This window comes from Abramis brama, assembly GCF_963993115.1.
Source record: "Abramis brama genome assembly, chromosome: 9".
Classification (NCBI taxonomy): Eukaryota; Metazoa; Chordata; class Actinopteri; order Cypriniformes; family Leuciscidae; genus Abramis; species Abramis brama.
Window position 1 is genome coordinate 41,773,025 of NC_139971.1, and position 23,832 is coordinate 41,796,856.

A 23,832-nucleotide genomic window follows, 5' to 3' on the forward strand; every position below is an offset into this window, starting at 1 on the left:
ATTTCTGTATAAAATAATACTACCATTAAAAACATTTTGGATTTTCTTAGATTAGTCCTCTGTTTGAGGACAAGAAATGAAAACCAATGCAATGTGATGAATGTCCAAAAGATGGCACCCACAGACTGTTTTTAAATGGGGTTGGATAAATATTTTTTGCTTTTAAACAGTGTGTGTATGTGAGAGAGATTTTGGTAGTTTGACAAAAGCACAGTGTTGTGTTTTATTGCGAGTACACAAATATAAGTAAACACTTTGCAGTTTAAATGATGTCCTGTATTAACAAAAGTACGGAGTATATTTTTTATGTTTCCACTGTTCGATCGCGCCCGCACCTCTCTCTCTCACACACACAAGACACACACATGCACGAACGCACGCACACACAACATATTCCATTCACAACAAGCTTCAGCGTTAAGGCGGGGCTACTGATTAGGTGTCCCTAAAGAACCCGCGTATCTAACAGTAGTTCCGCATTACATTAATTAATTTGCACGCGAGTTTTATTTATTTTTATACCGTGTATTCTCCGTGTATATTCATGCACCGAACCGTGATGCCCGTACCGTTTCGGTTCAATACGAATACATGTACCGTTCCACCCCTAATATAAACGGTGCAAGAGATGTTCAAAAAAGGATGTTGCTGTATGAGTTGATAAAACAAAAGAATATAGATGTAATGTATGTACAGGAAACTCATAGTGACTGCATGAATGCAATTGATTGGAAAAGGGAATGGGAGGGAGAAGTGCTGCTAACACATGAGTTCTAACAGAGGAGGAGGGGCTGTTTTATTTGCAAAAAGCTTTGTCAGGTTTAAGAGGTAATAGACGGTAGGCTCATGATAATACGCGCTAATTTTGAAAAATGTAAGTCAAGATGGTGTTTATAAATGTGTATGCCCCTTGAAATGGTATAGAACGAATTGTTTTTTTCAATAGTTTAAATACAACTTTACAGAGTTGTAAAACTGGTGAATGTGTTTTTGGGTGGAGACTTCAGTGGCACAAAAAATGATGTGCTGGACAGGAACCATGTAGAGCCTCATGCGGCTTCAAGCTGAGTTTTTCTTGAATTGATAGAGACACATAGTTTATGTGATTTATGGAGAGAATTTAATGGTAATGTGAAACAGTATACGTGGTTCCATACCATAGACTGTAAAAAAATATGGACGTAGTATCCGTGACGTCACCCGTAGGTTTCTGAAGACCGTTTTTGAAGCCTAAAGTGGGCGGAGCCGGCCGTCGCCATCTTGGCCTCGCGTCACCTCGCGTCACTCCCGGATAACAGAAAATGGGCAAAGAGGCGGGGCGTGAGTGGAGCTGAGGAGCCTGGCTATCTGAAATCACGCCCACCTAGCTCGACGTGATCGAGTTAGCTCATATAGCTAGCTCAGGCTGGGGAGGTAATGCTATAACGTTATGCTACTTACAGTACCAAGTCTGCGACTGCACAGGGCCTCGCGCTAAAGTGACAGTTGATGATGTAAAGCCAATTAAAAGTTCCTATTTTTGCCCTTCGAAATATTATAATAGTTAAAAGACATGGCTACAAGTGAGACTGTGTATCGTGATTCTGTACTATTCTGCTAATTGAAAATGTATTATGCAGTAACTTAATATTACTCTGAGAGAGTGTGTGTGTGACAGTGATTTGTGCATACATGTCAGTCACTCTTTTTTATAGTCTATGGTCCGTCAGCGCGGCATCGCTCGTCAAGTTCGTAGAGAGCTTATTCAGTCCATTTTAAATTCTGATTTTGGCCGCCTCTCAAATGGGTTAAACCATAGATATATTGCCTATGAAGATTGTAAATGCAGTAAATGCGCTAGAAAATCTGCGGTCATTCAAGGATGTGCATTTTATTGCATGGACGGAGAAAGCGCCGACACCTGCAGGATTTCAACTGACGGTACATAAGCATATTATAATCTATCTGTTCCGTGAGAGCAGAACGAACGAGCCTTTATAGACGTTTTTAAATCTGAAAACTCCAAAAAGCAACAAAATTGTCAGACATCCATTAGTGCATGTTCACAGAGGAAAACAACTGAAATACAGCGCTGGTTGTTCTCTCGAACGATACTCGACGACAACGACGGAACCCTAAGCCGTGGGCGAAGTAATGGGTGTATTAAATTGTATGAAATAATCCCCAAAAAAAGCACAAACACTGCAGAGATGGCAAGTTCAGCAGCTAAAATTTGCTGAGGTGAAGTGACGGCTAACAGCAGACAAACGGCTAGCATTGACATCAGCTGCAATCCACCTGTCACTCAAGTGGCCACACCCTTAATTATGCAGAACTTTAAGGCCCGGTTTCACAGACAGGGCTTAGACTAAGCCAGGATTAGACCATAGATCAATTAGGACATTTAAGTAATTTTTATAAACATGCTTAGAAAAAAACATTACCGATGTGCATCTTAAAACTAAAAAGGCACTGATATATTTTTAAGATCAGTCAGTGCAAGTTTATTTCAGTGGAAACAGCTCAGACTTACATTTTAGTCTAGGACTAGTCTTAAGCCCTGTCTGTGAAACCAGGGGTAAATATTAATCAACTAAACGGATGAGTTATAAAAAAATTCACCCCCCTCACAGTTGTTATGAAGGGCAAAATTAGCTGTATAGACCAAAGCCACATAGAGAACCAGGCTGTAAACATGTTTTTTTTCTGCTGTAAAGTTGGTAATTTTAACATGGTGGAGATACATATTTGACTCACTTCTGCAGCCAGCCTCAAGCGGCCAGTCAATGAATTGCAGTTTAACTCACTTCCGTGTTGGTTTCAAGAGAGAGACGGGGAGGTTGCCGCTTGTTCCATACAAGAGAGAATTTTCTTTCCATGGCAAGACTTGATCGATTTTGTTGGTTTAAACACCATGTAAATGTTGTGAAAAAATGTGAAATTGTGCCAGTTGGTTTTACTGATAATTTTTCTTGTCAGGTGTTTATTGCAGATGTTAAGGTTAAAAGTGCGTATTGGCATTTTAATACTTCTTTGTTGAGCGATTTGAATTTTAAAGAAGTTTTTTGTTTCTTTTGGAGTCAATTTAAATTAAGAAAGCAAGGTTTTAATGATTTGAGACAATGGTGGAAGTGGAACTATGGAAAAATTGAAATAAAAATGCTTTGTCAACAATATGCTTTCAATGTTTCTCGAGACATCACTCGAAACATGAGACAATTGGAATCTGAAATTGTTAACTTACAAGCATTGGATGATGTTAAAAGAGAACCAAGACAAGCTGAGACATTAAAGTCCAAAAGGTCTCTTTTGGAGAATATGCTTGGTATAAAGGCACAAGGAGCTCTGATAAGGTCAAGGCATCAGAATGTAACTGAAATGGACGCCCCAACTAAATTCTTCTTCAGCTTGGAGAAAAAGAATGGACAATGCAGATATATTCACTCTTTACGGTCAGAAAGTGGCCAGGAGTTAATTGAAGCAGTTGATATAAGACAGAGAGCTGTAAGGTTCTATAACGAACTGTTCAAGAGTGAATATAAAGAGAATGTTCAGTTGTCTGCTGGTTTCCTTGAAGGATTGCCCAGTGTTGCTGAAGACTCAAAGGCACATCTGGAAAGAGAAAGACCCTTGTCCAATCAGGAACTTTTGAATGCCCTTAAAGATATGGAGGGTGGGAGGTCTCCTGGTATTGACGGACTCCCTGTGGAGTTCTATAAAGAGTTCTGGTCTGTGCTTGGTGAGAACCTATTAAGTGTTCTTAATGAGAGTCTGACAGAAGGCTCATTGCCTTTGAGTTGCAGAAGAGCTGTTATAACACTGCTTCCTAAGAAGGGCAATTTACAGGAGATCAGGAACTGGCGTCCTATAAGTTTATGTTCTGAAATGAAGATTTTTGAAGATTTCAAATATTTGGGAGTATAACTTGGTGATGAAGTTGCACAACAGAAAAATTGGGAGGGAATTGTGAAAAAGATAGAGGGCAGACTTAAAAAATGGAAATGGATCCACCCACAAATGTTTAAAGCCTTCCGCTTACAATTTGTACAAACGTTTTTTTTTTTTTTTTTTTTTTTTATTCAAGTTTTGACATTAACAGGGTTTAAACACATTTGCCACATTTGAGCCAATACAACATGCCCAGGTGGCTATACATTTGCATTTTCTACAAAGTACACATTAAAGTACATTAACAAAAGTAAAAATAAATAAATAAATAAATAAATTTAAAAAATATATATAAAAGAGAATAATAATAATAAGCATATCAATATATTACATCACCATTGGGTGGTTATTCAGTCCTTCCATGCCAGGTTCTGCATTCCCAGTGCTAGCATATGTGTCTCCTCCTCCCCAAGATAATTGAGTAAGGGGTCCCAAATTTTATAAAATTTAAAAGGTTTATCTTTTAATGCTGTTGAAAAAGCTTCATATGGAATAAGGCCTTTAGCAGTATTCATCCACTGTGCTATTGATGGGGCTTGGTCTGTTATCCAACACACAAGTATGCATTTGCGGGCACAGTGTAGTAGAATTTGAAGGAGGTGGATCCCTTGGAATTTGGATGGGAGTTCCTGGCTCATACCAAGCAAACATGTCTTTGGTCCTAATTCGCCTTTGGCTAAGCCCCGCCCTAGAATGTAGATTGACCAATCACAGCGCAGCCAAGAACGAGCTCCGACAGAGGTCCGACACTTTTTCACAGCGCTCCATTGACTTTAACGCAGGCGTCTCATATTTTTGGTTTCGGCAGGCTATTACAGTCATAGTTGTATCAAAAATATGGTTAAACGTTGTGCCTGGGGCATCTGTAACACTGATACGCGTTTTCCAGAGAGGTTGGAGGGGGGTGTCCGTTTTTTCCCCTTCCCAAAACCGAAGTCAAATCCTGACAAGTGCCGTCTTTGGATTAAACTGTGTGGACGTCCTCACAGTCAGCTAAACCCCTCAAGGATCAACAAGCACACTTTTGTGTGCTCTAAGGTAAATTTTGCTTTTAACCTTACTGTGAAGTATAGTTAGACAGTTTAATGCTGTTTTTAGGTTATGATTTTGGTTCTCTACCCTAATTAATGAAGAATCAAGGTGCTAGCAAGCAAGCTTAGCTATAGTTTAGTTATCACGTAAATCAGGATTGTGTGTTTTGAATAGCGGCAGGATGTTATCTAACTTTGTTATTCAAGATACAAACACCTAACGTTAATGTTACAGACGCTGTTGTGGTAGTTTTGAAGGTGACTAACGTTAGCGCCACCGTGTTGGCACAGTCCAACAATATTTTATACTACTATTTCATAGGGGTGTAACGATACCCTCATGTCACGATTCGATACATATCACAATACTGAACTCACGATACGATATTATTGCGATACTCCAAGGCATATGGTAAAAGGTTAACAAAAAATGTATTGTTTATTAAATTTAATTAATAAGTTTATTAAACTGATAAATTTGATATTACATTGTGTGTATAAATAAAATATTCTTGGACTTGGAGCTGAAACCCAAAGCACAGGACAATAGAGACACCAGAATAAACAGGCTATTCACGATTCTGAAGCTTTTTCTCTGTCACTGACTAGATACATTAAAAATGGTGTAGGCCACTTTTTTACACAGATATTCCCCTATTGCATTATTACACATTATATTCAACATTATCTATAATATTTGAATGTAGTACTGACACTAAAACTTTGAAAACCTTAACTTTTTCCTCACATAGTAATTTTTATTTTGAGTGAACTATTCAGGATACATATTGTTGCATTTTTGTATTGCCCTATATTGTGACACGATATATTGTTACACCCCTACTATTTCAGCATTTTGTCAATGGGGAACCAAATCCCGAATTCCCAAATCCAGTCCCTGCTATTCATGTTGAAGGAAGTGCAGTCAAAGGTCGAAGACTGCCGACTAAAAGGTAAGAGTTATAATATAATAATTAAATTGCAGAAAGAATATTACAGCCACAACACAGTATCAGAATAATTTCAAACACTTTAATCGATTTCACATATGTATTTACAGAGGCATTTCCACAGTATCAGGCTCATCAGTGCAGGATACCACATCAGAGGAGTTGTCCATGGTCATTGAAACAGGTAGGCTACAGTTCATGTGACTGTTGTGGACTCTCACTGCACATTGTAGGGAGAAAGTATTCAAAAAAGTACCAGTCAAGTTTATCTTTTATTTTCCTCCACATCTCAGGATCAAACCAAATTCGCTCCAGGTGATAGTCACTTTCACATAACACAAAAAGGTCACACCATGGCATCCCAGTTATCCCCAATTGTCCCATGATTTGGAAGTAATATTCGTGTGTACGATTGAGCCTGTAGGTGTCATCACTAACCTGTTTAAGGTACTGGCAATCGGTGTAACTGATTTTCATTGGACATTTAATTTCTAGAAGTCCATAGGTCTCATTCTCACCACTCTTAACCCTTCTGTCAGGGGATGTACCCAAATAGGGGGTGTTAGGGTTGATGACAAACCCACACACTTGAACTTCATTACCAGTGATGGCAGCATACTGTGCTGCAGCGGCTGGCTCAAGCTCCAGGCCCCTTTTCATGGCTTTTGTCATAATGTTCTTCTTCTTCCTCTGCATGATGGTGGCAAGTTGTTCAAAGTCGGCTCTTCTAGAAAATATTCTCTTGAAGGAGGATGAGGTTAGGCGAATAGAGCGGACATGATGCCAGATATTGTTGCTACTCTGCTGTCTGGTTTTTTTCTCAAGTGCCTCTGCCTCAGGTTTTGAGACTACCATGGTACTGAACCTTTCCATCTGCACTTCATTAAGGACAGTACAGAAAGAGCCTGGCTGTGGTGGCAAAGGGAATGCTGGGAAGTCAGTGGAGTTTGATTGGGAGGATGCTTGTGAAGTGTTGTCCAATAGTGGGAGCTGTATGCAATGAAGGGGGGAGGGGAGAGAGAGAAATACATTTATTATTTACATTGTTTCCTGTTTTTATTTATTTATTTATTTATTTATTTTTAACTAGGCCTCATTTAAATAATTTCATTGTTATGTTTTTTACACAGAAAACCAGATTCACACAGCAGACCAGATTCACACAGAGGATCCACACCAGGATCACACAGAGGACCAAGAGGAAGAGGAAGTAAATCGATTAAAGAGGCAACTTGCCGATAAAGAAAAAGAAAATGCCTTGCTGAGGGAAGAGATTAAAACTTATCAAGCATCTCACCCACTCACCCACACCACACCCACTCAAGCTCATTACCAACTCACACCAGAGACTATATCTAACTGCAGTGTGCCTGAGTACTTTAAGTACTGCACAGGTTTTAGTTATGATGAGTTCAACAAGCTGTGTGCATTTTTCAGGATACCCAGCACTGCAACAGATACACAAACACTTAGCCCTGTGACATACCACAGAGTAGATCAGCAGATCAACCTCATGCCTTTACGACAACAGTTTCTACTCGTGCTTATGAAGCTGAGGCAAAACTTTGATCTGAAAGAGCTGGCCTTCAAATTTCAAGTTCCAGAACGAACTGTTAGTACTTTATTCAATTCATGGATTGATTTCATGTATGGTAGACTAGGCAACATGTCTATTTGGCCACACAGGGACAGCATAACAGAAAACATGCCTGACAACTACAGAGCAGAGTTCCCAACAACCTTTGCAATTCTTGATGGTACAGAGATTAAGATAGAAAAACCAACATCACTGTTACTTCAAAGTCAGACTTACTCAAACTACAAATCTGCCAACACACTTAAATGCCTTATTGCCTGTGATCCTCGTGGCGCCATTATCTTTGTATCCACACTTTACACAGGATCAATCTCAGACCAAGAGATATTTAGACAATGTGGAATCAAAGATTTACTGAAAGGTCTGCTTCAGTGTGGCTACCTTAAGGCAGGTGATGGGCTCATGGTGGATAAGGGTTTTCTTATTGAGAAGGATGTAAAGGAGCTTGGGCTTAATTTGAACATTCCCCCCTTTGCCAAATCAAATAGTCAGATGCCAGCTACAGACGTTGAGATGACAAAGAAAATAGCCAAACACAGAGTACATGTAGAAAGAGCCATAGCCAAAGTGAAGAAATTTAAAATGGTTTCTGGAAGGATCCCTAATGTCAGGCTTGGAAACATAAATCAGGTATGGTTTGTGGTCTGTATGCTGTCCAATTTCCAGCCGAACATTATAAAAGCATAGGATCCAGCTCAATGATCTGTCTGTACACACAGCTAAGATAAGCTCCTGAATTTGAATGTTTTTATGTTTTAACTGACATGGTTGATAAATCAGTTACTGTGTTGTTATTGTGAATGAAATCAAATTTATGTTGGCTATGTGACTGTAATAAAATGTCTCCCTGCAAATGGTAAGAAATGAGTCATTATCTTTATCAGTTTTACATTTGCTTTACCTGGTAGCTCAAGCCACTTCCAAGAGGGTACTTCTCCTGACCTATTACAACATCTATCGGGGGTTTGCTTGCTATGTAGCTCATAGGTGTCCCTGTCAGCTCTCTCAATAACAACAAATCCTGATCTGTTACCTCAGAGGTGGCCCTGTGACATGGAAAAGTCATACATTTCTAAATGTCAAGTGATCTGAAATACAAAATACATTTCTGCTTATGTCATGTGCTCTCAAACACAAAGGCTACATAAAAATAAGTTGGTTATTATGGTGGAAGGACACAATGGGATAGCCAGCCTACATGGTGTTAAAAATCAACATAGTTGTGACTCACCTGTCATTGCTGTATTGGCAGAAGATGGGTCTCCGTTTTCGTTCCGTCTTGGCCCTGGCCACAACGACTGCTGTCACAGGCTGTGGTGCTACTTTGGCACCTCTTGGCTTATGCCATTGTTGGGGTAAGCTTGTGGAGGACTGGACATGCACCGTGTTTATATTTTGTGCTTTGCAGAGATCCAGGGTGTGGATAAGCCCGATGATGTGCGCGCAAAACCCTGTGGAGCTAACCAAAACATCACCTTGTCAGCTAACATTAATGGGATACTCCACTTTAAAATTAAAATTCTGTCATCATGAATTTCTTTCTTCTGCTGAACAGAAAGGAAGATATTTAGAAGAATATCAGTAACCAGAGAGTTTCTGGTCTCATTAACTTCAATAGTAGGAAAAAATATATACTATGGAAGTCAATGAGACCAGAAACTCTCTGGTTACTGATATTCTTCTAAATATCTTCCTTTCTGTTCAGCAGAAGAAAGAAATTCATACAGTTTTGAAAGAACATGAGGGTGATTAAATGATGACAGAATTTTCATTTTAAAGTGGAGTATCCCTTTAACGTTACCTAGCAATACCGGTTGTTGATACGAAAGCACATCGCTGCTAATAAATACAACGTTATACTCGCATAGTCCGTTTGCTTTGTAATAACGATTATAGAAGTGAATAGAGACCTACCCAGCTTTGCATGAACAGTGTTGCTCCTTGATATTGTTAGTCCCAGCCTCCGTCTCGATTAGTAGGATATGCGGTGGTTCATTTTTTGACTGTGACCGGTATGCTTTTGCCTCTATTTGGATGCCTTGTTGTTCCTTGCGTTTCACCTGTACGTCTTGAATATAGCCTTCGAACGCATATTGCAGCCCCTTTTGCCTACTTCTATCGGACACTTTATTTGCTGCTTTATAAAAGTTTGATGAAATTTCAGCAGGAAGAGCTGTCACAGCATAAGCCATGTTGATACCAAAACAGAGCCCAGCTGTTTGACCATTTGTTTGTCGGACGTAGCAACAGTAACTAAGGGGGGCGGGGCTTAGCCAAAGGCGAATTGTAATGAGCAGCGAAATATTCTTTCAAGTTCCCTTAAGACGCCCATCCAGAATTGTTGTATTGCCGAGCAGCTCCAGAAACAGTGAAAGAGGGTCCCTTCTAGCCTTTTACATTTGTTACATAGGTTAGAGAATTTTGGGTTTACTTTATGTCTTTGGGCTGGAGTCACATGCAAACGATGAACAATTTTAAATTGCATTTCCCATGCTGAATTGTTGGCAAGATAGGAGGGCATCTCACATATGACTTTCCAATCAGATGTCTGAATTTCTTCCCCAAAGTCCTTTTCCCATAACACCCTGGTTTTATCTGAGTTGTCTGTATTTGCCCTTATCAAAGTAGTATAGAAATTTTTTGATGCAGATCGAGATGATGTAAGTTTATTTAAGTGTTCCTCAATTGGGGATACACCGAGACCATTTGAATAGACTCTGAGATTTTTTTTTATGAAACTACGTATTTGGTGGTAAACCAAAAAGTAACTTCTTATTAAGAGTATATTTTGCAGTGAATTGTTCAAAGGTCATAAGCTGTTTATTCTCTGTCAGATCTCCTATGACATGTATTCCTTTGTCTTTCAAATATATTAAACCGTCATTCATCCCCGGGGGGAAATCTGGGTTGTTATGCAAGGGTGTGAGTAGTGATAGGTGAGAATTAAACCCTTCTGTTTTGCGTACTAAACTCCACATTTTAATCATATTTTTAAGAATAAAATTATCTTTAGTTAAAGTTCTCTGATTTTTGGAAGACACATATAGTAGATTTCGTAGAGGAATTTGCCCGAGAGTTGTGGACTCTGCACTAATCCAAGTTGAGTTTGGATCATTCAAGTGCCATTCCAGTGTAAAACGAAGTTGGGCAGCAAGCTGATATAGCTTAATGTCTGGGGCCGCTAGTCCTCCACATTTACTCAAAAGTGTTAAGAAGCTGTATCTCAATCTAGGTCTTTTTTTCCGCCAGATAAAGGAAATAACGGAGCCACGTAACTGTTTAAAGTGTAAGTTGCAGGTTAAATTTTTCACGAAGTAATGCAATGTGTTTATTAAACATAAAGATCAGAACCGCCCACCATTGTTTTTTATACCAAAATGCTGATATAATATGAAAAGTTGGCACTTTTAACAGTGGTTTTAACCGCTCCCGCTCCCTTCCACTAGATGGGGCGTGACGTCATAAGAGGAACTCACTAGTAGAGTTACCGTACGCTAGCAGCTATATTCGCCTTACATAACTTCAGAAAAGTTCGTTGTATGTTTTATTTGATAAAAAAAATTATAGATAAAATTAGGGCTGTTTTCGACTAAGGATTTTCATAGTCGAATCTGATTCGTTAGATTTTGCCGTAGTCGACTGATAGTCGAAGTTTTGATTAGTTTTTTTTTTTAGATAGCAGCTAGATTTTTTCCATTTCAAACAAAAGAGCTAAAAAAACTAAAAGAAAAACATGGTGTGTAACAAATACCTTTTATTCATTTAAAGCCAGATGAACAAAACATATCACACATATATCATAACATTTCATAAACATGAGGAGCAATATGAGAGAGAAATTTGGTGATCGTTGTTTAGGTACATTAAACCACGTAAAGCTTTTTCACGCCCATGAGAACCGTGTGGAGTCAACTCACAGCCGCTCCGCTGCCCTGATGAAAATGTGAAGCAGAAACGCTTAATATCAGATAACGTCCATAATAATTGGACTCTGGGTTCGATTTTTTGACCATTTTCAGTGGTTATGAGGAGCAATATATGAGAGGGAAATTTGGTAATTTTTGTTTAGGTACATTAAACCACGTAAAGCTTTTTTCACGTTAGGACTTATAAAGCCCATGAGAACCGTGTGGAGTCAACCCACAGCCGCTCCGCAGCCCTGCTGAAAATGTGAAGCAGATTTTTGAATACATTTTTATTTATTTACATTAGTAAGCTACAGGACATCGTCTTTCAAAACATGACCTGCGCGAAAGCGAAAAAAAAAAAATTTGTACCCAGCCCTTCTGAAAATGCGAATTTTGCGAATTCGACTATGAGGTTGCGAATGCGAAAATGCGAATTCGACTATGAGGTTCATAGTCGAATCAGACCTCTCCGAATCGAATCGTTGAATCCTCGACTATTAGAAGTCAGCCCTAGATAAAATAACTCCATTGTAAACATACTCGTGTGTGCTGACTTCAAAGGGACCGTGATCCTGCCTGAAATGAGAATAAGCTATTCGCAAAACAAACGGGTTCAGGCACGTCAGATCAGCCGGTCGCAGGTCGAGTTGTTCCACTAAACTCCAAAACGCGTTCACCTCATGGCAGCACATACTCTCCACTGCTGATTCAATTGGGTGGCATAGCCCACACAAACACAGTGATGGGGACATCGATCTCTCTTTTTCTTTTCTGACAATAAACATTGCTAATTAAATCGTGAGAAATTGATAACGCGTGGATTGAGGAAGTGTATTACATGACGTTTGAGGCGTCGATGAGACTAGCGATTGGTGCCTGTGCAGTGTGTGCATCTCTACAGCTCTGATTTGGACTGACTTACTGTAAGTAAATAATGTCTTCAGTCGTTGTCCCTCCTTGCTATTCTACATGACGCCAATATTTTGAAAAGACTTGCTTGTTCCGTTATATTATCCGGGTTAAGTTTGCACCAGGCTAGACTAGCTCTAACGTAGCTAACGTTACTCACCAGGACACCTGGCCAGCCCTCCACTCATTCTCCTCACACCAAACATTAATAACTCTTTGAGTGCCATGGCTCCCCTCTCTCACGCCTGACCGGTTAAAAATTGTAGGGCTGTGGTCCATAAAGAATTTGATGGTTTCACACATCCTCAGTCGTTCTCCAAATAGCCATAATACAGTGGGAATCTAGCAGAGTATGGGTTGCGAGTTCCTCTTATGACGTCATCACCCAGTAACTGAAAAAACACGCTACCTTTGAAGAAACCCCAATAAATGTTATTTTAACGTATTTTAAGACAGAAATAATTAAATATATACATATAGAGCACTTTAATTTACACATTAATTGGCTGTGGTGGTTAACCTGCAACTTACACTTTAAGTGCTTTGTTAGGAATAAGAACTGGTAGCATTTGAAATGGGTAAAGAAGGCGGGGTAAAATATTCATTTTGACCAGGTGGACACGACCCAGTAAAGATAAAGGAAGATTACACCATCTATCTAGATCTGATCTGATTTTAGTTAAAATAGGGACAAAATTGCTTTTATATAGACTTTCTAGCTTCGGTGTAATTTTTATACCCAAATAAACAAAGCCTGCAGGAGACCATTTAAATGGTTGAGAGGCTGTAGGATTGTGGGAATGTGATTTACTTAACGGCATTGCTTCTGACTTTGAAAGATTAATTTTATACCCAGAGAATGAGCCAAAATTAGAAATTGTATCAATAAGATGTGGAATTGATTCTTGTGGAGAGGCGAGGTAAATTAAGATGTCATCCGCGTACAGCGAGATTTTATACATTTTCTCTCCCAGTCTAAGTCCTTCAATGGATGGGTTATCTCTAATGGCTGCAGCCAGCGGTTCAATAGCCAGTGCGAATAGCAGTGGCGACATTGGGCATCCTTGCCTAGTACCACGTGCCAAAGCAAAACCAGGGGATTTAAGACCATTAGTAATGACTCTCGCTGTGGGGGAAGAGTACAATATCCTAACCCATTTAATAAATGCATCACCCAATTTAAATTTAGAGAGTACTGAGAATAAATATGGCCATTCGACCCTATCCAATGCCTTCTCAGCATCTAATGAGATGACTAATCCTGAATTTGCATATTGATTTGAATATTGAATTATATTAAAAAGCCTTCTAATATTATGGGCTGAGGATCTACCTTTGACAAAGCCTGTCTGATCAGGATCAATTATTTTAGGAATAATTGACTCAAGTCGAGTGGATAATATCTTCGCCACAATTTTTTTGTCCACATTAAGCAGAGAAATAGGGCGATAAGAACCGCACTCCTCAGGGCATTTGCCTTTTTTTAGAAAAACACATATGTTGGCTTCTGTCATGGAGTCAGGAAGCCTATCAGAATCAAATGAATACTGTAACATTTCATGCATTAGGCTCCCTAGCTCCATTTTAAATTTCTGAAAAAATTCCACTGTAAACCCATCAGGCCCTGGGGCTTTTCCTTTAGGAAGGCTATTAATACAATTCAAAATTTCGCTAATTCCAATTGGTTTGTTTAACATCTGTCTTTGTTCCTCAGTTGATTCACGTAGATTAAGGTTTGCAAGGAATTTATCCATGTTATCACCAGAAAAAAACCCTGATTGGGATGAATAAAGCCTTTTATAAAATGCCCTAAAGATTTCGTTAATTACTTTATTATCGTGATGGCACTTGCCTTCTTTATCTTTGATACTGGATATAACCTGGGCTTGGGATCGGCTCCGCAGTAAATTAGCTAGATATTTGTTAGGTTTATTGGCAAATTCATACATTCGCTGTCTAGCAAAGAACACCGATTTTTCAGCTTTATTTGTAAGAATTGCTTCAAGAGAGGTTTTAATGGTTTCTATCTCGGCCAGTAGCACATCTGATGGGCAAGTATTATATTTATTTTTTAAATCATGGAGCATAATTTCTAATTTTCTCTGATCTGCCAACTGCTTTTTTTTTCTGATTAGATACATAGGAAATAATCAATCCCCTAATATATGCTTTAGCAGTGTCCCAGAGCAAGTTGGGAGATACTTCTGGGGTTCTATTGTCCATAATAAATAGTTTAATTTGTTCTTTAAGGTAGGATTCAAAATTTGGGTCATGAACGAGCTATGGTTTGAATTTCCATGAAGCCGGATAATATATTTGGTTGGATAGGCCTAATCTAAGAAAAACGGGAGCATGATCCGAGATTATAATGTTGCCAATATTACAGTCAATTACATTTTGAAGTGAAGTTTTGGGAGAGAAAAAGTAGTCTATTCTGCTAGCGGTTTTATGGACACCAGAAAAGAATGTGTATTCTCTATCTCTGGGATGCAGAGCACGCCAAACATCTATCAGACCAATTTCTTCACACATCTCATTCAGAGCTTGTGCTCTGTTTGAGGGCTTATCATTAGATGATATCGTTTTGTCAAGTTTTGGTAGGAGTGTACAATTAAAATCACCAGCAATTATACTATGTTCACATTGCCATTCAGCAAATTTGGAAAAAACCTGTGTAATTAATTCATTGGATTGAATAGGGGGGATATAGACATTCATAAGGGTAATGGGTTGTCCAGATAGTGTTGCTTTAAGCAGGATATACCGGCCTGATTTATCGGAATATGTGTTAAAGCTATAGTAGGTAATCCTGTTCAGAAACACTTTTTTTTATACTGGGTGAAATGGTCCTTCCATCCTGAGAGTAGTCAATACATTATGTGTTCAGAAAAAGGAATGAAAACAATCAGACCTCTGTAGCAGCTGCAGGACAGTAAAAACTCTGACCAATCACTGCCATTCGGTGCGAATGTAAAGAACCAATCAGATGCCTTCAGAGCCAGGAGGAGTGTCTTAGCAGTGTCAATCAAGTTCGCGTACGCGCTGATCGCCCCTCTCTTGCACAGCGCGTACCGTCATTCAAAATCAAGATTGCCGGTGTGCCGAGCAGCTGTGCTAATGGCGGACAAACAACCAAAACTGCCAATTTCTCGAGTGGAACCTGCTCATACAACAAAGACAGGTAAACGGAAAAAGACAGATGACGATAAACAAGCCCGTCGGAGCCCATTGACTCAGTGTTAAAACTCTAGCCGCATAACATACAGATAAAATGTCACGCACTGTGCAAAGCAACAATTGAAACCTGCTAACCTTATATCTAGCGACCTTATCCGTCGTCATCGGTGACCCTGCATGTTTACTAGCCAGCGCGTTCACGGCAGGCTCCGCTGTGGGGGGAACTTTACATAACAAAATACATGTTTAACAGCTAGTAGGCCTAACGTTATATGTTATGAATCTTATAAGAAATTCATCTTCATCACAGTGCAACTAATGGAAATGGAAAAACTTGTATCAATGCAACCTGTTTTTAGCTTTGCCTTATAGTTATAACTAGCTCGTTAGCGAATCAAAAATATATTTATTATAATTATGTATTGATATATACATAAAGTTTAAACAAATTTGAAAAATAAGTTTTTTAGACCATTCTTACCTACCCCAGCTTTAATATCTGATAGTGGTATACATTTATTTACAAGAATGACAACTCCCCTACTTTTACTGGTGAATGATGAGCCATACACTTGTCCTACCCAGTCTCTCTTCAATTTGACATGCTCACTGTCTGTTAGGTGCGTCTCCTGCAGAAATGCAATATGAATTTGTTCTTTTGTACAAACGTTTTTGAAGGGGTCTGCGGATCTGGTGTGGAGAATGATGGCCAAAACAATCTTACAAAGAGTAGAAGGTCTTGGCCTGGATGCTGCACTTTTTTTAATGGACCACAAGAACATTTGCCTTAATGAATTACCACCTTTCTATCGTGGACTTTTTAAAGTTTGGAGACTTTTTGTCATTCATAGACTGGAGAAAACAGACTCTTTGTTCTGGTTGCTTGAAGAACCCCTGGTTAAAGGAGCTAGGTTTGATGTAACAGGCGAGAGTATGATGGGTCTCACCCAGATTCTGTGCACCTCCAAAAATGTTCAGTTGAAGCATTTAGTTGCTGTGGCTGGGCCTGGACTGAATGATATTAAGTTTCCTGTGCCTCATCTCCAATTTTCAGACGAATGAGTTGACTTGGTCTGCCAGATGTGGTAGGTGTTTGTCTTCGCCCTGCAGGCTTAATTGAGGTTTAATTGATCCAGGTTTAATTGATTCAGCTTGGCGAACATGTCACTGAGATATGCCAATTTCATTACAAATTGTTCATTGCTGAACTTGCTGGAAAACTCATTCAATCCTTCTTCCTGCAGAAAAATTGGAATTTGCTCCCTGAGCTCAAACACTCTGGATAGCACTTTGCCGCGGGAGAGCCATCTCGTTTCACTGTAAAACAGCACAGCACTGTGATCGGTGCCCATCTCCTGACAGAGCGTGGAAAACAGTCGGGATTTCAGCGGTCTTGTTTTGATGCAATTGACCGCGGTAACAACGTCAGACAAAACATCATTTAACGCAGGATTTAACTGCCATGATGCGAGTGCTTCTTGATGTATAAAGCAGTGAGTCCACTTTGCTTTAGGTGCGAATCTCTTGATGAGTGCCTGCAATCCTGCTCGTTTCCCAGCCATGCTCTGTGCGCCGTCCGTGCAAATTCCCAAGCAGTCCTCCGATTTAATCCCTGCCTCTGTCAAGTACGAATCTATAATCTTGAAAAGTTCATCAGCCGTTGCTCTGTTTGAGATGTACTTGCAAAACAGTGTATCTTCAGTCAGCGATTTTTCATCAACGAAGCGCACATACGCTATTAACAAACTGTCTTTGGAACTGTCAGTGGCCTCGTCAACTTGCAGCACAAAGCGTTTCCTTTTTATTTTCTCGATGAGCTGTTCCTCCACGTCATTTGCAATATCAGAAATTCGTCTTGATATTGTGTCATTAGACACTGGGATAGTCTTTAATTTCATGACACTTGCCTCATCAAGCATAACTGACACTATATCTGTGGCAGCAGGAATAATCAATTCTTCTGCAGTCGTGTGTGGTTTCTTGCATTGTGCAATGCGATACGCAATTTTGTACGAAGCCAGTTGCGCTTTCGCTGTTGCTGAAGTGGCTTTTGCAAAATGGCTTTGCTGCCCACGACATTGATCAAGTTTTCTTTTAAAAAACTCAATTGGGCTTGTGAACATAATTCGGATGTACCGTCTCAATGTATCTTCTTAATTTGGTAGGTTTCATGCTCTCTGCTGCCAGCGTTTTAAGATATAGTACACACATTGACCCATTTTTACAGATTTTAACATCACTACATTGGTTACCTATAAAGTCCCGTATTAATTACAAGGTATTGCTACTGACTTATAAAGCCCTAAACGGCTTAGCTCCAGTCTATTTAACGGATCTTCTATCACCCTATAATCCATCGCGCTCTTTAAGATCACTAAATTCGAGGCTTTTGGTCATACCTAGGATATCCAGATCCACCAAAGGAGGGAGAGCGTTTTCACATTTAGCTCCAAAACTCTGGAATAGCCTTCCTGATACTGTTCGTTGCTCAGACTCGCTCTCCCAGTTTAAAACTAGATTAAAGACGCATCTCTTCAGCCAGGCATTAATCTTACAGTTAAATCCGGTCTCTAGTTCATAAACGCCAGAGGAGAACTGGCCCCCGACTGAGCCTGGGTTCTCCCAAGGTTTTTTTTCTCCATCAGGTCACTTGATGGAGTTTTTCGGTTCCTTGCCACTGTTGCCTTTGGCTTGCTCAGTTGGGGATATTTTGGGGATATTTAATTTAATTTTATCAATCAATAAATTCCACTAGAAACAAACCTTGTTGTATTATTTTAATTTAATACTGTGAAGCTGCTTTGATACAATCTGTATTGTGAAAAGCGCTATACAAATATACTTGACTTGACTTGACATTGGCCTCTCCTCCTCACCAACCACATTAACAGTGAAGCCGAGAGCAAGATATGCCTCCTCATATTTTCGGCATTTAGCTTTAGAATGACCAGCACCTGCCTGTGATGTCTGTGAGACCTCATCTACTGCTTTCCTCTTGCCTTTTATAAACCGATCCATCTTCCATGCGATGTCAGTTAACTTGACAGGTGTTTTTTTTATTTTTTTTATCTCCCGCGCCCCCCTGCTACATCATTTGGCATTTTTTTTGTTTCGTTTTTTTATTTCCTGCCCCCCCCCCCCCCCCCAGGGAATACCTGTGCACCCCTACCCCTAACCCCCCCCCCCTTCAGAACCACCGCACTAAATCATCCTCAAATGATACAAGAGAACAGCTGGTAATAAAGTCTCTCTCTCTCTCTCTCTCTCTCTCTCTCTCTCTCTGAGCGGATGCTGTGAGTGAGTGGGCGGAGTCAGCGTGCGTACCTGAGAGTGTTGCGGTGCGAGTGAGTCTATTCTTTCTTTCTTTCTTTTTACACTGTCCCTGTTTTGGGGTTTTTGGTTTAAAAATTGTTTGAAAAGAATACAAAGAAAGTTTAAGGAGTAGGGGGTTTGAGGAGCGCTGTTAACCGGCGTTTTGCTGGTTAGCAATGGCGGGTCCAAGCCAAACAAAGTTTGAGCAGCTTTCACGCAGGCACGGGATAAAACTCGCGCCTGTGATGAACTGCTCTGTGGAGGATTGTAGTTTGGCTGTGGGTAACGCTGTTGGTTTTAATAGCATAATATCTGCTTCTCGAATGAACAGTGCTGTGGTTATCTTCCTTGATACCATTGAGAACGTAAACAGTGTAGTGCAGACCGGAGTAGTAATTCAGGACACTTTTACTCCAGTTATACCGCTGGTTCAGCCGGCAAGAAAGATAACATTATCGAATGTACCACCTTTAATTAAAGATGAGCTCTTGATTAATGAATTGTCTAGACATGGAAAAGTTGTCTCACAAATGAAAAGGATCCCATTAGGGTGTAAATTGCCTTTGCTTAAGCATGTTGTGTGTTTTAGACAGCAACTACATATGATCTTAAAGAGTGATTTGGATGAACTGAATGTGTCGTTTAAATTCAAAATTGACGGCTTTGATTACGTTGTGTTTGTATCATCTGATACTATGAAGTGTTTTGGTTGTGGGCGAACAGGGCACGTTAGGTGTGCGTGTCCTGAGAGAGCAGATGAGTTAGACCCAGAGCCAGAGCCGGGGCCGAGCGGAGAAACCGCACGCGATAACAGTAGCGCGATGGTGACGGAGGATTCTGTTAGTGAAGAAGATGATGATGATGGCAGTAATGCTGCGGGGCGGAATACAGAAAGTGGGGAGAAGGAAACTGATACAGTGTCTATTGTTGTTGCGGGGGGAAATACAGAAAATGTTGAGAAAAAACTGGTTACAGTGTCTACTGATGTTGTTAATGTGGCTGAGTGTATTGTGGAGGAGGAAGAGATGGTGACAGACATTGCTTGTGATGAAACACTTTTCAAAGTACCCAATACTAAGATAAAGAGAAATAGGAAGAGTACGGAAATGGCAAAAATGAGCAGACAAACAAAAACAGAGTCTGATAAACTTGATACTGAAGGCAGGATGATTGATGATTCTGATGGTGAAGTAGTGGACAGTAGGACAGGACGAAGTCGACGCAGTGATTACAACTTTGACAAAATAAAATCATTCCTGCAAAAAACGAAAAATGTGAAAAATGTCCAGTTTGAGGATTTTTTTGCTGACCGCAGAATGTTTATTAACTCAGTGACAATGCTAAATGAAGGAGGGGAACAGTTTACAGTTCAAGAAATATACAGATTAAAGAAACTTGTTTCCAAACTGAAATTAGAAGTACAAACTGAAGATGGCTTCGAAACCACATAATCGCTGTTTTCCCATGTTTTTGTTTGGTTTATGTCCCCTCATACTATTTATTTTAATGAGTGTGATGAGGGTGAGCTCTCTTAATTTGAATGGAGCCCGAGATATACATAAAAGAGCAATGCTGTTTGAGCTTATCAGACAAAAGAATATTGATGTAGCATTTGTCCAAGAAACACACAGTGACTGTATTAATGAAATTGACTGGAAAAAAGAGTGGGAGGGTGAAGTGTTTCTTACTCACATGAGCTCTACCAGAGGAGGGGTGACTGTCCTTTTTGCTAAGAATTTCTCACCAATCTCATGTGAGGTTAAACATGTGATACCTGGCAGACTAATATTTTTAAGGGCTCAGTTTGAAAAATTCAAGGCTGTTTTTATTAATGTTTATGCCCCAACAAATGGTAATGAAAGAGTACTCTTTCTCAAAAATGTAAGTACAATTCTACAGAATTGTAGTTTTGATGATTTTCTGTTTTTGGGCGGGGACTTTAATTGTACAGGGAATTATAGTCTAGATCGGAATCATATGGAACCTCATGCTGCTTCAAGTCGTGCTTTAAATGAACTGATTGAGACTCATAGTTTATGTGATCTATGGAGGGATCTAAATAATAATGTAAGACAATACACGTGGTTGCATAATAGAGAGAATTTCATTTCTTTAGCCAGATTGGATAGGTTTTATTGTTTTAAGCATCAGTTTAATGTTGTGAAAAGTTGTTTTATTACACCAACTGGTTTTTCTGATCATTGTCTAGTCACATGTAATGTGTTTATAACAAATGTGAAGCCAAAGAGTGCATATTGGCATTTTAACACTTCCCTGTTAAGTGATGTGAATTTTAGAGCTGTTTTTTTTTTTTTTGGAATGATTTTAAATTAAGAAAACCATGCTTTGAAAATTTACGTCAGTGGTGGGACTATGGAAAGGTTGAAGTGAAAGTACTTTGTCAGCAGTATACTTTCAGTGTCTCTCGGGACATCACTAGATCAATGGAAAAACTTGAATCTGAAATAATGGAGGCACAAGGGTTAGCAGAGAATACTGGGGAGGGAAGACATATCGAGACACTTAAAACGAAGACATCTCTTCTGTCAGATTTGCTCGGCATTAAAGCAAAGGGGGCTTTGGTCCGATCTCGCTTTCAAAACTTAACGCAAATGGATGCCCCATCTAAGTTTTTCTTTAGTCTTGAAAAAAGAATGGTCAGAGTCGCTATATTCACTCCTTACGCTCTGAAAACGGGCAGGAATTGACAAAGACATCTGAAATTAGAAAACGAGCTGTACAGTTCTATGAAAAATTGTATAGTAGTGAATATAGAAAGGACGAGGAGTTGTCTGCTTGCTTCTATGAAGGTCTGGCAAATGTCTTGGAGGACTCAAAGGCAGAGCTGGGAGGCCTCTTTTCGGAAGAGGAGCTTCTGAACGCTCTCAAGGGCATGGAGAGTGGAAAAGCTCCTGGGATGGATGGACTCCCAGCTGAGTTTTATAAAGAGTTTTGGGCTGTGCTGGGCGAGGACCTGCTGGCTGTCCTGAATGAAAGCTTGGCTGATGGCTCTTTGCCCCTGAGCTGTAGGAGAGCAGTGATCACATTGCTACCCAAAAAGGGTGATTTGCAGGAGATTAAGAACTGGAGACCTGTGAGTTTGCTTTGTTCTGATCTCAAAGTCCTTTCTAAGACTCTGGCTAACAGACTGAGAAAAGTGATGGGGCAGGTCATTCATTTTGATCAGACATATTGTGTGCCGGGTAGGTCAATCACAGATAATGTCTGTCTCATACGGGATATTTTAAGTATTTTGAGTCTTTTAGGGGTAAATTTGGGGTTTATCTCTATTGACCAAGAGAAGGCTTTCGATAGAGTTGAGCATCAGTATCTATGGGACACCCTAGAAGCTTTTGGTTTTAGTTCTGTTTTTGTTGATATGATTAAAGTGTTGTACCAGGACACTGAGAGTTTACTGAAGGTCAGTGGTGGTTTGAGTGCCCCGTTTAAAGCTAGTAGAGGAGTCAGACAAGGTTGTGCTCTGTCTGGTATGCTTTACTCCTTAGCTATTGAACCAATGCTGAATAAATTAAGAGATAGGATTAAAGGTTTAACATTGAATCATGATATACAACATCAAATTTCAGCTTATGCCGATGATGTTATGGTTTTGGTAAATGGGCAACAAGACATTAATCAGCTGGTTTCTGTTGTTAATGATTTTGGAATAATTTCAGCTGCAAAAATTAATTGGGAGAAGAGTGAAGCACTGGCTGTTGGGAAATGGGAGGAAGGGATGCCAAAACTACCTGGTGGGATGAGTTGGAAGAAAGAAGGGTTAAAATATTTAGGAGTACATCTTGGGGATTTAAACACCCAACAAAAGAACTGGGAAGGGGTGATTGAAAAAATAGAAGGAAAATTGAAAAAATGGAAATGGATTCACTCACAATTGTCATTTAGAGGGAGAGTTTTAATAATCAACAACTTGGTTGCCTCTACATTGTGGCATAGGTTATCTTGTGTGGATCCACCTGTTGGACTACTGTCCCGATTACAGGTAATCCTAGTGAATTTTTTTTGGGATTGTTTACACTGGGTTCCCCAAAGTGTGCTCTTTCTTCCGAAAGAAGAGGGAGGACAAGGCTTGGTGCACTTACAGAGCAGACATGCTACTTTTCGTTTGCAGTTTATTCAGAAATTTCTGACTGGCCCTGTTGAGCTGGTGTGGAGGAAGATGTTAAAAACGATTTTGCACACAGTAGATGGACTTGGACTGGATGCTGCGCTGTTTCTAATGGATGCTAAGCAACTACGTTTTGCTGGAGTGCCTCGATTTTATTGTGAACTTTTCAAAGTGTGGGGACTTTTAAATGTTTGCAGACTGGAGGAGACCAATTCTTTGTTCTGGTTACTTGAAGAACCTCTAATCAGAGGAGCTCGCATGGATATTACGGGTGAGAATGTTCTGGGACTTACGCAGATACTGTGTGCTTCTAAAACTGTGGCATTGAGGCACATAGTTAACGTGGCTGGACCTGAGATGAGTGATATAAATGCAGTAGCTACTCTGTTGGGTCAGAGGTCAATGTGCCACACGCTAACCATAATGGATATGTGGAAAACAAGACTGACAAAGGAGGAATTGACTTTAATAAAGGATTTTAAGAATGGAAGAGTAACTCTGGACATTACAGACCCTTTTCTAAAACTTGGGATTACACCAGACTTAAAAGAAATGTCAGGTCCTTTGTTGGATCTCAACGGACTGCAAGATTTAGATCTGAAAGAAGTCGGAGGGAAAGTGATGTATAAATGCTTTGTAAAAGTTTTTAATAAAGGAACATTAAATGGGAGGGTTGATACAGTGTGGAGGGATAAGCTTGGGTTGAAAGAGGACATGAAACCTGTGTGGAGGGTGCTGTACAAACCACCATTGACCAAACGATCTGGTGACTTACAATGGTGAATATTGCATGGGGCTGTGGCTGTCAACGCTTTTGTTTCAGTCATTAATCCAGATACCGATGATAAATGTGTGTTTTGTGGATCTAGAGAAACTATTTTTCACTGTTATTTGG

The 23,832-nt window shown here is 39.8% G+C and overlaps 4 protein-coding genes across 5 annotated transcripts in view; 3 read left to right on the forward strand and 1 right to left on the reverse strand.

Annotated features, from left to right (window-relative positions):
* The window catches only part of LOC311089879 (uncharacterized protein), an 832,216-nt gene that overhangs the window by 349,743 nt on the left and 458,641 nt on the right, over positions 1-23,832 (forward strand). The window lies entirely within an intron of this gene.
* LOC311089880 (NACHT, LRR and PYD domains-containing protein 3-like) overlaps positions 1-23,832 on the forward strand; it is a 67,462-nt gene that overhangs the window by 8,455 nt on the left and 35,175 nt on the right. The window lies entirely within an intron of this gene.
* On the forward strand, positions 144-8,369 carry LOC311089885 (uncharacterized protein). The gene is made up of 4 exons (XM_084124917.1): positions 144-4,965; positions 5,811-5,911; positions 6,019-6,092; positions 7,039-8,369. Exons 1-4 carry the CDS (start codon positions 4,765-4,767, stop codon positions 8,190-8,192), a joined length of 1,530 nt encoding a protein of 509 aa, XP_083981043.1. The 5' UTR covers positions 144-4,764; the 3' UTR covers positions 8,193-8,369.
* On the reverse strand, positions 5,980-11,212 carry LOC311089886 (uncharacterized protein). Of its 2 annotated transcripts, XM_084124918.1 has the most exons (4): positions 9,420-11,212; positions 8,737-8,964; positions 8,407-8,551; positions 5,980-6,898 (listed from the first exon to the last, which is right to left on the reverse strand). In XM_084124918.1, the coding sequence occupies exons 1-4, from the start codon at positions 9,695-9,697 to the stop codon at positions 6,098-6,100; spliced, it is 1,452 nt and encodes a 483-aa protein (XP_083981044.1). In that variant the 5' UTR covers positions 9,698-11,212; the 3' UTR covers positions 5,980-6,097. The 2 variants fall into 2 exon arrangements, 1 of the variants encoding a protein (XP_083981044.1); XR_014607772.1 differs by lacking the exons at positions 8,407-8,551; positions 9,420-11,212 and having other exon boundaries at positions 6,762-6,898; positions 8,737-9,037.

What these genes read in the sequence shown, in the direction of transcription:
- LOC311089886 (XM_084124918.1), bottom strand. Translation starts at nt 9,697, where the DNA reads ATGGCTTATGCTGTGACAGCTCTTCCTGCTGAAATTTCATCAAACTTT. An exon ending in TGCCAATACAGCAATGACAG is followed by an intron (nt 8,552 to 8,736) that starts GTGAGTCACAAC and finishes TCCATGTCACAG; the next exon opens with GGCCACCTCTGAGGTAACAG. An exon ending in GAAGTGGCTTGAGCTACCAG is followed by an intron (nt 6,899 to 8,406) that starts GTAAAGCAAATG and finishes CATTGCATACAG; the next exon opens with CTCCCACTATTGGACAACAC.
- LOC311089885 (XM_084124917.1), top strand. Translation starts at nt 4,765, where the DNA reads ATGGTTAAACGTTGTGCCTGGGGCATCTGTAACACTGATACGCGTTTT. An exon ending in ACACTTTTGTGTGCTCTAAG is followed by an intron (nt 4,966 to 5,810) that starts GTAAATTTTGCT and finishes CTACTATTTCAG; the next exon opens with CATTTTGTCAATGGGGAACC. An exon ending in GTCCATGGTCATTGAAACAG is followed by an intron (nt 6,093 to 7,038) that starts GTAGGCTACAGT and finishes TTTTTTACACAG; the next exon opens with AAAACCAGATTCACACAGCA.